Source organism: Galeopterus variegatus, unplaced genomic scaffold (genome assembly GCF_000696425.1).
Source record: "Galeopterus variegatus unplaced genomic scaffold, G_variegatus-3.0.2 Scaffold12718, whole genome shotgun sequence".
NCBI lineage: Eukaryota > Metazoa > Chordata > Mammalia > Dermoptera > Cynocephalidae > Galeopterus > Galeopterus variegatus.
Window position 1 is genome coordinate 40314 of NW_007738829.1, and position 15193 is coordinate 55506.

The following is a 15193-nucleotide window of genomic DNA, read 5'->3' on the forward strand; positions in this document are numbered from 1 at the left end:
ATCCCGTTGCCAGTCCCGGTCTGGTACGGGCGCGACATTGAGGGTTGCGATCCGTTGCCGGACACGAAAAAAGACAAAAAGGAAGGAAAAAAATATATGAGTTGTCTAGAGCACTACCACCGTGTCACTATAGATGGGGGTAGTTTTTGATGTGTAGTACACAAAAGCACTCGCATCTGAATCTCCCCTATGACCTCCTTGACACCCCAGTACTAGATGGTGTTGATTTTCCTGCCATCTGAGCCCAGATATGGAACTGGGTGGTGTGTTTGGAGATTGGCCTAAAATATGGGCAGTGATACTCTGTCTCCATGCAAAGTATTTGCTATTTGTCCCTGATGGACAGACTTGTAATTACAAGTCATAATTAACTATCTCACTGCTTTAGACAAGGTGAAGGTGGAAAAAGGACCAAGTCTGAAGTGAGACTGGAAATATGGCGTTTTCCCCTCTTGATTCTGTCCTCTGGTATTTCCCCAGGTCCCTTCCTTTTAGGCAGGGATTTCTGACTCTGCACATCTAGACTTGGGGTTGGAGGAGCAAAAGGTGTTTGGTGGTCCCACTGACTGACTCTTTGTTTGGAACAGTGAATGGCACAACAGGAGAAGGCCTGTCCCTGAGTGTCTCGGAACGTCGCCAGGTCGCAGAGGAGTGGGTGATGCAAGGGAAGAACAAGTGAGTGGCTGCCCAGGATAGAACACCCACCAGAGAGCTGTCGTGAGCGAGGCTCTTCCCAGATGACACAGCCTCCCTGATTTCTGGTCAGAGGCTAGGCTCGAGATCAGCTGGTGGGAAGATGAGCAGAGACCCTGGGGACCCTGGCACTTCAGTGAGGATCACATGTCTTTTCTGTGTAGAAGGGCAGCTGGAAGGCACACCTGGCTCCCAGAGGTTCCATCCGGAAACTGCACCTGCACTAAAAAGATCACCATTAACAAAAAATAAAAATAAAAAATAACTATTAGCCCTTCTAATTAGACCAATTTTAAATAGATCACTGGAGAGCATAATAGTCTTGAGTTTGAGATTAATAAGGCATTAACCAGCTGTTAAAAACAGCACAGACTGCATAGTACAGCCCTTCTTTGTTCCTCTAAACTTCAAGGGATGCAGCAATGTATCCTCTTTTGCAGGTTAGATCAGGTGGTGATTCATGTAGGAGCACTGAGCTTGAAGGAGTCACTGGAACTGGTATGTATGCAGATCCAGCCAGGAAAGACCACTCCTGGGGCCTCCAATTTTATGCTGAAGTTAAAATCAATACTATATATGCTATGTGGTGTATGCTATGCTGAAAGAGATAAGGTGTGGGATCTCAGAGACTCACTGTCTAGTGAACTGAACCATAAAGGCAGGGCCGTACCCCAAGATGATGACTACTGTAGAGAGGAGACCTTCCTCCAGGGAAAGAAAGGATGGGTGCAGATGTAGCAAAGCATGCAGGTAAGCAGCAAAACTTGGGCCAACTTCAGTTTTCTCTGGGAAGTAGAAGACAAGGCCATCTACAGGACACAAAGGGGATGGAAGATAGGGTAAGGGCTTGAAGAGGTCAATGTGAAATGGATGCCCTGGAGGACGCGAGAGAGCTGAAACACAAAAGAATTGCCCAGTGGTGCTGAAAACCAACTTAAGTTGTATGTCCTAAATTTGTCATACCACCATTCCACACAGTTGTTGAAATTTTTTTCTAGGTACACTCTTCAGCCAGAACATAGGAATAAAAGTACAGGCAATTGGATTGCTCTAGGTTTAGGGATTAGCAAGTTAGGTGGAGCAAAAGGCAAGGAAGAAAAAAGTTAAAGTTGTTGGGAGAAATGAAGATAACATGGTGGTTTTTGAGGCCTGGGTGAAATGGTTAAGAAATGAAAGCACAAAGATGTTTAAATGTTTATCAGAAGGCCCAGTGCCTGCACTGCTACAAATTAACTCACATTTCCAGAATTTAGATATTCTAACTCCCAAGATTATAATGACTTGATCTAGCCCAACATATTCTTGATGAGTTTTGTGTGATTGTTTTACTTGTTATTTAGATTTAGAAATGGGATTATAATATAAACTTGCAAAATGGGAATTCAGTGGTTTTAGGCAAGCTGTAAGGGAAGACATTTTACTAGACTTAAACCTGGAATCAAAACTTGGGGACTTGATTTAATATTCTTACACTTGATTTGCTCTTCTTTCAAAAGATCTTTCAGCTAAGGTAGGATGGTGTAGGGAATCATTTTTTCTTATCTTTTCAATTGCTTTATTTTCCAATGTTTAATATAAATTTTAAAACATTGTCATGACATGAAAGACAGTGTCATCCATTGGAATGAATACTAGAATAGTATGGAGATAATCTTGGAATGGAGATAGTCCCCTGGCATAGGGACAATCTCCTGGTATAGGTATCATCTTGCCAAAGAGACAATAATATTGGCATCTGCTTAGCCATAACTCTGTTGGATAATGCTGGAATGGGCACTACCATCAATTCTCTCTTGGGTGTTTCCTTTTTCCTTGCTTTCAACCAAAGTTACCCTTATGCTCTTTTTCTAAACAGAGTACTAAACAAATGATTAAAATATATCACATTCTTTTTTTTTTTCCTTTTTGTCTTTTGTGCTGACCGGTAACAGGATCCCACCCCTCGGTGTTGCGCCCGCACCGCGCTCAGCCAGTGAGCGGGAACCGGTCTCCACATGGGATCCGAACCCTCTGCGGGAGCGCCGCCATGCTCGCAAGCGGTGCACTCTCCAGTGTGCCACCAGGCCGGCCCAAAATATATCACATTCTAATCCTGTGTTAATGACATTATATCCAGTGTGTTGGTTGGTCCCTGGGCCATACCCCAATCTTCTCTTTTTGTCTAGTTTGCTTCTGCAAAAAGTTATGTCTTTTAGATATAGATATTATGAATTCAAGTCTCAGAGGGAAGCCTTTTTCCCCTTTCAGGTAGTGGGGCATGTTCTGAGTCGTGCTATGTGCCCAGCACCATGACTGACCTGTACACAAAGGTAAACAAGGTCTGATCCTACCCTCAGGAAACTCTAGTTGGAGGATAGTAACTGTACACCATACCTAAGGTCTAGATACTCTTATCTAAGATAGATAAAAAATATTAGGAGGGCCCAGCTAGCAGAAATGTTAATTTTTTTCTGAGGGAATTTGAGAAAACATCAGAAGCATGGTACAAAGTATCTTCTGTGATGTGTATAATTGTTTTCTTCTTCTCAGCCTTTCTCAACTGCCTTCCCAATCTGTAATATAAATTTGAAAATATGACTGTCATGTCATTGGACAGAAAAGACAGTATCATCTAGTGGGATAAACAGTAGAAGAGAAATTACATCTGCAGGTTTGTCTGTTAACAGTTATAACTTATCAAAATGAACCACTCATGTCTCCTTAGCAAGATTTTTTGTACTTACAAAATACGAAGAAATATAAGATTGAGTGCACAGCTCTACTTTGCAACCTGGTATTTTTCCTGGTAATGAATTTATTATTAAATGTGGCTAATTTTTCCACTCCTCAGTGGTGTATCAGTTGGCAAATTTGAAGCATTTGTTGCTGAACTCCATTATCTAAGCCGTAGGTGACTATAATAAATCACTTACTCCATTACGGTCTTCTTTCTTCCTTTAAAGGCCCAACATGCAGCACAAATAGGAGCTGATGGCATTGCTGTCATTGCACCTTTCTTTTTCAAGCCCTGGAACAAAGGTGAGTAGATAGGTCTAAATGCACAGTGTCTCACATGGTCTAGTTCTTCTTGCCTCCATCCAAAATGGTTATATTGAATTCATGAAAGTGAAGCCCTACAGACTGGAGGCATGAAATTGCAACAGAACAGTGGTTCTCTAGAATATCTGCTCTCCCTGAGTCCATAAAGGAGACTGCATACAAGTGCTTCAATTCTTTTGCCCAATAACCTAATCAGGTCATCCATCAAACCCCTGGTCGATATCAGTAGGTGCCTGTGTTTGGGTCAAATGTCCCCTCCTGGTGCAATCAGTTGCACTGGGTGCCAAAGTCACATGGCAAAGCGTGGAACCATTTTTCTCAAAAGAGAGGAGTAAAAGTGATGGGCATTTTGAAACTACATGTTCTTTTCAAGGTTGAGTGTGATGAATTTGAGGATATTTCACAGAAATATCCATTGTCCAAATTATCAAAGCATTGCTTTCTCCTTCTCTATGGCTTTCTCTATGGAAACTATTTATGGTGTCCAAGTATACCGAGTCTTTTTAATCCTTTTTGATGATTAAAAAACGATATCTAAATTTTAAAAGGACAAAAACAGGCACGATGTTATTTCCATACATGATTAAATAAATCCATAACTAAATGTATAATAGGTCAAAATCATCATGAAATATCACCTGTTGTTGGTGATATGAAAACATAGTTGTTAATGTAGATAAGTAATTTAAATATTGCTAATTTGGGAGTTTAGAATGAACATTTTAAATGTTTTTTTCACATGGTTTTACAGATTTTTACATGAATATTTTTCCTAGGAGATGAACAGAGGGAAAAATAATTATACATAATAATTTTATAAAAAATACTTGTCATAGACCAAATTCATCATCACGGTATCCAGATGAAGTACCTAAAATTCTTTTTCCCACTATTCAGTGGTGTCCAAAGTATAAGCAATTCTGCTGGATTTATTTGTCATCTGCAGTAATGGTGCAGTTGAAGCTCACTCTGGGTGATGTAGGAAATCCCACTTCCTCCGTAAACCAGAGTGTGCTCTCCTCTGATATTTTTGGATTTCTCCCAAAAGGGAAAAGTAGAAACTCTGGTTGTATTTTTGTGAGATGTGCCATTACCCTTATAACTTCCCTCTTGAAGCAGGTGTTGTCTTTTTTGTTGGAGAATTTTCTCAGTTACAACTTTATTACTCTGATCCTAATACAAGGTCTCTGTTGATTACTGGCCACACTTAGCGCTTCCGGGGTAAGAGGACAAGAGCCCTACCTGATGGGCTTCTGGTTAAGACTATTTCATTATCTTCTCTTAATATTTGGGAAGATTTGCACCATTTTTTGATAGTTTAGTATGGTAGGAAAGTGATCATCTTATTTCAGCCTTTCTGTGGAAAGGAAAATAAAACTTTGAATACAGTCTTGCAAAGACATTGCAGTGACAACATCAGGGATGGTAAGAGTGGTCAAGAATTTTCAGCTTCCAGGAGAGTTCCAGTCAAGATGGCAGAATAGACGGTCCCCAGTGTCACTCTCTCCCACAAATCAACAAATTAACAACTATAAAAATGGAACATCAGCCAAGCTGGGGCCGCTGGAGTTCAGGTGAAGAGGAGGAGAGACCTATGGAACTCATGAAGGCTGGAGAAGTCATGATGATAGAAAGAAAAAACTGCTCTCAGCGTTTCAGTCTGCAGCTGCTTTAATGCTGGAGTGCATAGAGCAGGAGCTGGCAGAAGCCACTGCTGTGCCCTTTAGATGGAGTTACTTGGAGACGAAAAGGGAGAAGAGGACTTTGGTGGCCCCCAGGACACCAAGACCAGTAATAGGATTCCCGTGGACCCATGCAGGAGCGAGGAGCCAGAACAGCTGAAAAAGGGGAGCCATTCAGAGGCCAGTGAGTCAACGCAAGGGACCAGCACAGGGCCTGTCCCATGGGAAGTGTTTGGAGTATGGGCAGTGGGGGAGACGGGCCCACCAGGAGAAAACTGGGATACAGCAAGGACAGCCAGTCTGCCCCCCAATCAGTGAAGGACCACTCAGAGGAGACTGGTCAGGAATGCAGAGTTGTATGGAGTGCAGTTTGATGAAAAAGCTCAGGCGCAGACTGGATTTTCTATACAACCCAGGTACACTGGGTCTCTGGAGAGCTGGAAGTACCTACAAGGTCAGCTGTTAATCCCTGAGCTGCACAGAAAGCCTTCTCTAGGGAAATAGCAGCAAAGCAGCAATCTAACTCAACCACACAACTCAAGTACTGGTTCCCACAGGAAGTTCCCCATGTTAGAAGTAAGCAAAGGACAAAAACTTAGTTCCAGCCCAGGCACACCAGCAATGCCTTGGGGCCCACTAGGGAATATGAGGCATGGAGCCAGGGGCAGGACCCCAGCCAACAACCACTCACATGACCAGCACCTCGGGGCCCTGCCCAGGAACCCAACAATTGGAGCCAGGACCAGACCCCACTCCCACATCCAGGCACACCACCAATGCCTTGGGGCCCACCTGGGGACCTGGGGCTAGCAGATGGGGACTGGACTCCCTTCCCACACCCAGGCACATCATGACAGTGCCTCAGGGCCCCACCCAGGTGCCCGAGGCATGGAGAAGGGGATCGGACCCCCCTCCCACAACCAGGCACACTGTACCAGCACCTCAGGGCCCCCCTGGGGACCCAGGGCATGGAGAGTGGGACCGGACCCTTCCTCCTGCAACCAGGCTCACCGAGCCAGCATCTGGGGCCTGCCAGGGTCTGGGGCATGGAGAAGGGGACCGGACACCCTCCTGCAACCAGGCACACCACGCCAGCACCCCAGGGCCTGCCCGGGGACGTGAGGCATGGAGAAGGGGACCGGACCCCACTCCCACAACCAGGCACACCTCACCAGTGCCTTGGTTCCTGCAGGGGGATCCAGGGTATGGAGCTGGGGACCAGACTCCCCTTTCACAATCAGGCACACCTCACCAGCACCTCAGGTCCTGCCTGGGGTCCCAGGTTATGGAGCCGGGGATTGGACATTCCCCACAACCAGGCACACAGCCAGCACCAAGGAGCATGCCAAAATCATCTCTATGTGGGTGGCCCATCACAGCCACCACGATAACCATGGTTACCATGAAGGCAACTAGACACCACAACCACCACGCAGATGGTCTGCCAGCCACTGGAGTGCATTCACAAAAGAAGAGTCACCAATAGAGATAAAGAAAGGAGGAGGATGTCTCTCTCCACAAAGCCCATTTCAGAGTGACAGAAGAGGCATCTGCTCTATGATTGTATGGGGGGACCTGATCATGCCTCTCAGCATTGGACAGATCATTTGGGCAGCAAATCAACAGAGTAACCATTATTCTTTCAGAGGGAGAGAAGAAATCTAGTGTGATTAGAGGGGGAAGGGGGGGAAGGGGATGGGGGGGATTTGACAAGGGGCATAAAGAATAATTATGATTTGTAACAATATATATGCTAGTAATATTGATGTGATCGACATATCTCAGTGTTGAACCCAAAAGTATATATAATCAATTTTGATTCAATAAAAATTAAGAAAATAAAATTTTATAAAAAATAAAAAAAGAATTTTCAGCTTCTAGGAAGAATGGTTGCATTTCATTGGGTGATTTGTTTTTTTACCAGGGAAAGCCACTGTTTTACACTTGCTTACACTGTGAATTTTCTTGCTATTTTTTCAGATATCCTGATTGATTTCCTAAAGGAAGTGGCAGCTGCTGCCCATGAATTGCCTTTTTATTATTATCACATTCCTGCCTTGACAGGGGTAAAGAGTAAGTACTGATTCTTTTCATATTTCTTTCCTTCCAGCTTTCACATCTTACCCTATTTCACTAAGGAACCCCCACTCCATTTCACCCCACCCCATGCCACAAAAGCACATCACCGTTGACTAGGTGGTTCCAGTTGCTCCAAAATAAGTCACTCTGATATTGCAGCCTTTATCAGTCATTCATACCACCTTATAATGGAAGTTCTTAAGTATGAAAGAAGAGTGGACTTCTAGACACTTATAGCAGACACCTGTGGCCTACTTCTTAGAAGACATGAGACTGTATGTCCCACTAGGACAGGATTGTGTCCACCAGTATGCAGTGTATTCACAGTGCCTAGCACGTAGAAAGGTTCTCTGATCTCTTATGATTTTTCTTCTAGCTTTTCTTTTATTACTGTATTTCTCCAGTGAGAAGATTTTATAATTAGATGAAATTTCTCAAGAGATTATTCTTAAAATTCCATTCTTCTCTGAACTCCATAAAAGAAAAAATAGAGACTGCTTTATAAGTATGCTGAAGAAAACACGGGTTTTCCTACTCTCTACTCTCATACTCACCACTCAACACAAAACACTTCACCTCTGGTCACCATAATGCATGTGGGGATTTCTCTCCACCAACGACCAATTCTCCATTGGAGACTAACAGGGTGTCTTCTAATTCAATTCTGACACTATCTACCTGGAGATAGCATCAAATCTCTCCAGTTAAGGGCTCAGTCCCACAAGTTTGCCCTTGCTTCAGATGCCAATCGCAAGTCCCAGGTTGTGACCTGTACTTCTGACCAGCTGGATATAAATTGGGGTTCCCATGACCCACCCCGTCCTAGGGTTTGATTAATTGGCTAGAGAAGCTCACAGAACTCAGGGAAACACTTTACTTACTACTGCCTGTTTATTACAAAGGCTATTGCAAAGGATACAGATGAACAGCCAGATGAAGAGATGCATAAGACAAGGTGTGGGAGAAGGGACAGGAGCTTCCATGCCCTCTGTGGACACACTACATCCAGGCACCGTCATGTGTTCAGCAACCCAGAAGTTCCTGAATCCTGTCATTTTAGTTTTTTATGGAGGCTTCATTACATAGACAAGATTGATTATATTATTGGCACTGGTGATCAACTCAACCTTTGCTCCTCTCCCCTCCCTGGAGGTTGGGGGTGGGTTCCCCTGGCAACCAGCCCCATCCTTAGGCTATCCAGGAGCCCACCAAGAGTCATCTCATTAAACAAAAGATGCTCCTATCACTCAGGAAGTTCCAAGGGACTTAGGAGCTCTGTTTCAGGAACGAGGGTTAAAGACCAAATATTAAAATGAAATATTCTTCTAGGACCTCCTATGTCCAAGTTTAGGAGCTTTTCTACAGGAACCAGGGGAAGAAACCAAATATATTTTCACAATATCACAAATATCCAAATTCAAAGAATGGAAAGTTTAGGATTATTATTTGATAGTACATAGAGCCACTAAGCAAGGGCAAGTGATCATGCCGTCTGCAGTCAGGTTTGCTGACAACAGCCCATGGCAGCCCAGTGCAGATGTGTGAGGCCATGTGAGATGTTGAATATTTCCTGGAAGTGTACAGATTAATGAGGCATTTATTGTTTTTGAGCAGTTCGTGCTGAGGAGTTGTTGGATGGGATTCAGCATCACATCCCTACCTTCCGAGGGCTGAAATTCAGTGACACAGATCTCTTAGACTTCGGGCAATGTGTTGATCAGAATCGCCAGAGACAACTTGCTTTCCTTTATGGGGTGGATGAGGTAAGTTACCCCCTACCAGGTCAGTTTCCCTCCAAAACAATTTATGTAGCTGTTTATATAGTAGCATCTCTTCCCTTTCTCTTTTTCATAAACATGAATACTCTTTGTTTCTGATTAGCAACTATTGAGTGCTCTGATGATGGGAGCGACTGGAGCAGTGGGCAGGCAAGTACGACTTATTTTCCCAATGGTTATAAATTTGAAGTCCCTCATAAAGGCATTTGTCACCAGAGCAGTTATACTTCTTGCATGTACATTTTTTCTAATAGAAGTTACCTTTTTTCCCCATATTCTTTCAGTGGAAGAGAATTAAGGAGGGCTTAGCCGTTTGTTAGAAACTCAGTCATTATTATTTAGAAGCATCTGTTGCAACTAGGGTAAGATGCAGAAGCACATCAGCTGAGAACGTGCCTGTGGGCTGTAACTTCATGGGGTCTGGCCCTTAGCTCTGTAAACTGTAATGACTAGTGTCTTGGGGATGGACTCACATTGTCTTTGGCAGATATTATTTGGTTACAAATAGCAGAAACCCATTCAAAGTAGCATATGTGAAAGAAGGTAAGTTACTACAAAATACTGGGAAATTACATAATACCCAGGAGGAGGAAGTGCAACCAGGCCTCAGAGAGGATAAAAACCAAGAATTACAAAGCTCTCTACAGCCAAGGAGGATCATCCTCCATCTGTGGTCTTCCACAGACTCTCACCTCTCCATCTCTCTGTACATATCTTTATTTCTCTTCTTTTTCTTTCTCTCCAGATGGGCTTTCTCTGCTTCAGCAAGCACATGGCCAATCTGGCTGCCCAAATGTGGCATCTCAGGATATCATTAGATAGCACTGCCTAGCCAAGTGTCCACCTAATGTCCAATCAGCTGCAGTCAGCAAACCAGAATCAGGTGGCCCAATGCCTACTCGGCAGAAGGGAGGCATTTCAATTAGCATTTCCACTGCACATATTAACCTAATTGGTTAGACTATGCCTGCAGGAAGATCGAGTGAAGTGTTTACATGAACTGAAAGTGCATTTCCTTACTGTGGGATGTTGAGCACAGCTTTAATGAATGGTGATTGAGTTGGATAATTGTAGTGGCTTGTTTACCAAGCCAGGATGGCCTGTGACATCCATCGTAACTACACAGATGTTTCTGTGAAGGAAACCTGAATGCCAGCTAGATTTACTTACCATGAACATTTTTTTCCCTGGAAATTCTTACTTTTTTGACTCCTGTTTTTTGGCCTCCATATTAGGCATTTTAGTTTTGTCAACATAATCTATAAGCAAAGAGCATTTGGTTAAACTTCATTTGTTTTTAACTATGATGATCTTCCTGTCTGTTTAACTAAGGATACACTAAGATCACTGAGATTCAAATTTTAGTATTCTGAAACTAAGTAGACATTCTTCCTTTCTTTACTACCAGAAGATAATGTAGCTTTATGTTGGAATCCCTGTTGTTGACCCAGGATCTACATACACAAGGACCAACAACATTTCTTTTCTTGGTTTAATTCAGATAAATACATTTTCTGGTACTGACTTACTCTGTGAGAAGCCATTTTTGACTTGCTTTTGTTTTGCCCATGGGATCCAAACCCTCCGGCGGGAGCGCCGCCGCGCTTCCCAAGCGGCGCACTATCCAGTGTGCCACCGGGCCGGCCCATCCTGTCTGTCTAACTAAGGATACACTAAGATCACTGAGAGTCGAATTTTAGTATTCTGAAACTCATTAGACATTCTTCCTTTCTTTACTACCAGAAGATAATGTAGCTTTATGTTGGAATCCCTGTTGTTGACCCAGGATCTACATATGCAAGGACCAACCACATTTCTTTTCTTGGTTTAATCCAGATAAATACATTTTCTGGTACTGACTTACTCTGTGAGAAGCCCTTTTTGACTTGCTTTTGTTTTGCCTTTAAAGAAATTAGAGAAACATTCTTATTATGAATTTCTTAACCTTCTACCTTGCTGGTTTCTATAAGAATTCAGTGATTAGTCTAAGATATGTGTCTTTTTTGGCAGAGTTAGAGATTTTTTTAAGTCTGCAAGAACATTTTATCAGATCAAATAAACATTTCCATCTTTGTTTTAATTGAATAGTCATAGAAGACAGCATGAAATGATAGGAAGCCTTTACAGCAACTGTGTAGCCCTTCCTTGAGTAAAATAGAAACCAGGCCTACCTTGCAAGGCTTTGAGAAAATTACACATATTTATGTCAAGCACCTATAATACGTGGGTACTTCAAAAAGTTTGTGGGAAAGATAAAAGATAAGACAAATCTTACCATTAACTTTTTGAAGTCATATAGTACTCAGTAGCCCTTTATTTTATTATTATCATTATTAACATTATCTAGAAACTAGTCTCTAAGTAATACATAAGTTGGCAAAAAATTCAGGTAAATTTGTTGGGATTTGCCCCTTTTACTGTGGTGCTCTATTCACCCAGTTTCTCAGTTTTAGGACTCACCTCAGATGCTACGTTTTAGCCACAGTTCTTCTCCAGCATTGTGCCTCGGTGTGTGTCCTAGGGCAGGTGTTGGCTTCAATCACTCTCTACCAAATACACCTCCATCTTTCACTTTTTTTCCATTTTATCCTTTTTTCCATTTTTCTTCCTTTCCTTTATCCCCTTTTGTGTTCACTGCCTTCTCTGTGGCACTGCTCAGTGTTGCTAGAAAACTCAGAACTAGGGCCGGCCCTGTGGCGCACTCGGGAGAGTGCGGTGCTGGGAGCGCAGCGACATTACCGCCGTGTGTTCGGATCCTATATGGGAGTAGCCGGTGTGCTCACTGGCTGAGCGCGGTGTGGACGACACCACACCAAGGGTTGCGATCCCCTTACCGGTCATGAAAAAGACAAAAAAAAAAAAAAAAGAAAAAGAAAACTCAGAACTAAAGATAACCTGATCCGCTAACAGATTAGGACCTAAAAACAGACACCTAGGAGGCCTGGTATATTTTTTCCCTTTTAAACAGCAGAGGGGTTTGAATATCTTGACGTTCCCTGTTAAATTATTGAACCTGCAGTATTTGCTGTTGTCTTGCCAGTACCTATAACTACCTGGGGAAAAAGACAAACCAGATGTTGGAGGCTTTTGAACGAAAGGACTTCTCTTCAGCCCTGAACCATCAGGTAAACTTTTTATTTGATTCACTTAAATCACAGCTTCCCCCCCCCCACTCGAGGATTCTTTTTCTTCTCTCTCATCAGTATCCTACCAGCCCCCCCTCGTCAAAATTGCCTCGCTGCCTCTTTCTTCAGTCTCCTTCCATTTCTTACTTCCTCTTCACAACCAAACCGTCCCCACTGTTCGTGTTCCCTAAACGTCTAATCAGGACAGACACCATACAGGAATGACTCCTCTCTGTTCCTCCTGGAAAAATTCTTGTTTTTACTCTATCTTCAAAGAATTTATGACTGTAAAATAATAGATTTCTGGCAAAATGACCACATGCTATCCCCTTGAGGATGTCATACCTGAGTCATCAGAAAATATGAGGAAGCTATGAAGCTGGTAACCTAAGATGGGGAAGACTTAATGCAAAGTCAGGGCAGGTCAGTCCTGTTCACCCTAGAAATGTGCTGAAAACTGGCAACATCATCCAGCAGGAAGCAAGAGCCCAGTGGTTGATCCAAAAGCAGACACTGGCTTTGCAGCAGGAGCTGATGTGTTACAGGGAAGACCCCAGAGGAAGTGGTGGCTGCTGTTAATGTTACATGGAGGACAGCCTAGCTGTCCAGGGAAAGAGGAGCTTCACTGAAGAGCAGCATCAGTCTCAGCAGCTGGAGGAAATAGGGTAGGCATGAGAGGAAGACTTTTGGGGGCTGAGAGGCACAGGGATTTTCAGGATAGTATAAGTGGATAAGAGGAGTATCCTAAGAAAATAAGGGGGAATGGAAGGGCATGAGCAAGATGGGAGCAAGTAGTTGGTCTCAGCAAAGCTCCGATGAGGGTTCTTTTTGAACACGACAAGCCGCTATAGGGTTAATCAGAGATTACAGAGCAGAAGTGCACAGCACCCTGGGAGACAGAGGGAGAGCCCTGCAGCTCCAACCCAGGGCGAACATGAGGAAGCAATAGTCAGGATTGATTAATTATTCCTTACCCTTAGGCCTCGAAGTTGAGCCAGCACAAATCTTTGTCCTTAAAGTTTAAATAGCTTATCTAATATTCACTTGTGTCCAGCCCCAGACCAGGTGAAGCTGAGAGCAGAACAGCATGGGGACCTAGGAAGGTATGCCAACTAAACTAAACATTGGCAAGACTTTGTTTGAAATTAGTGTAAGAAGTGTGAATTATGCAGACTCTCTCATCTCCTTGCATTCATGGTTATTTTCTCTTTCCTTGGTTTCCTAGTAAAAATTATTTGTGAAAATTCCACCCTGTTCTGAGCTGAATGACAGGGAAATCATAGGATGGATTATGATCCTATGATCACCGTGAAGCAGCTGTGAGGTTAAGTCCTCCACTTACTTGTTTCTACTCTTGGCTGATTCAGTTTTCCATCTTTTTTTGTTTTTCCTTTAGTCTCATCCAAATATATCATCCCATTCAAAACAATGTTGGGGGCCGGCCCGGTGGCGCACTGCTACAGTCTGCCGCTTGGGAGCGCGGTGGCGCTCCCGCCGAGGGTTCGGATCCCACATACAGACCGGTTGGGGCTGAGCTGGGTGCATAATTTCAGTAAAGTTGAGCTCTGCCCTCAAGGAGCTTTCAGTCAAGTGAAGAAGCAGACAAGTAAAAAGTTAGGTTAAACTTATCTCATTCATTCTCATGGACTTAAATGCTATCTATTATATTTACATGACTGAAATTATACATGTACAAAGATATTCCTTGCAACTTTGTTTATAATAGCAAAAGATGGAAGAAGCCCAAATATTTATCCATAAGGCAATGGTTAAATATATTATGTTCAAGTTATGCAATGGAATAATATACAGCCCTTTAAAAAAATGAGATAGCTCTATATATGCTGACCTGGGAAGATCTACGTGATATAGTAAATGGGAAAAAGCAGCAAAGTACAGACTAGTAAATGTAATGTATTACAGTTTGTGTATTTGGGGCAGGGGGTCATATACCAGGGTACTTCAGAAAGTTCATGGAAAAATAGGGTTAAAAGATAATATGAATCTTTTCATGAATTTTTCAAATTACCCTCATACATATATGTTGTTAAGGCTCTGGGTATTAAAATTTTCTTCTGCATTGAAGTTTATATCTAATATACATTTGATTAAAACAACATAAATATATTACATGTTTTGATAAATACTTTTTTAACATAAAAGTAAAATGTTATTGAAAATGCATCTTTTAATGAGATCAGACTTTTCTTTTTTTTACCAACTTGTTCACGAATTCATGGATGAATATTACTGAATGCCAGGATGAGTTAAGGTTCAGCATTGATACTATTTCTGGTTTTTGTTTTTAGAGAAATAAGTGCTGCAAAATCTTTTTCATATAAATTAGTAGATAAGAATGGAATAAGTTTTGTTACGGCAGTGTCACTCAGTTCTTTGAACAATTTTTGAGTCATGTGCCAAAAATCACAGAATGTTTGATCATTTAATGATTTTCAGCTGACAACCTGAGTAACAATATTGAAAGCAAAGAATCAAAAACCCTCTGATTTTCAAGAGGATATGTTATCCATTAATTAGAGGAATCACGCCGACACTCTATCAATATCCATGCAGACATTATTATTTGCTCCTTTATTTGGTTCACCAGAGGTATCCCAAGGCAGTGATATAAAAGGCATCTCTATTTTTCAAAAGCAGAAGAAGGATTATGAGAGGAGAAATATAAAATGACAATCTGCACCTCTATTACATGTGAATTCTTATACTGATCAATTTCAGAAAATAGCACTTACGGAAGTTGAGGATCTAGAAATTGATCCCCATAAATATTAGCCTT

The 15193-nt window shown here is 42.4% G+C and overlaps 1 protein-coding gene and 1 long non-coding RNA gene across 3 annotated transcripts in view; both read left to right on the plus strand.

Annotated features, from left to right (window-relative positions):
- The window catches only part of NPL (N-acetylneuraminate pyruvate lyase (dihydrodipicolinate synthase)), a gene marked incomplete at its 3' end in the record, with an annotated part of 33596 nt that extends 21200 nt beyond the window's left edge, over positions 1–12396 (plus strand). The window contains exons 7-10 of the mRNA XM_008563162.1: positions 7395–7487; positions 9108–9256; positions 9375–9421; positions 12312–12396. Coding sequence (XP_008561384.1) covers positions 7395–7487; positions 9108–9256; positions 9375–9421; positions 12312–12396 — 374 coding nt within the window. The remainder of the gene's footprint in view (positions 1–7394; positions 7488–9107; positions 9257–9374; positions 9422–12311) is intronic.
- On the plus strand, positions 263–3698 carry LOC103581282. Of its 2 annotated transcripts, XR_549640.1 has the most exons (4): positions 659–675; positions 1134–1191; positions 3223–3343; positions 3636–3698. It is a non-coding gene; the product is annotated as an uncharacterized LOC103581282 (long non-coding RNA). The 2 variants fall into 2 exon arrangements; XR_549641.1 differs by lacking the exon at positions 1134–1191 and having other exon boundaries at positions 263–675.
- Positions 12397–15193: the final 2797 nt, after the last annotated feature.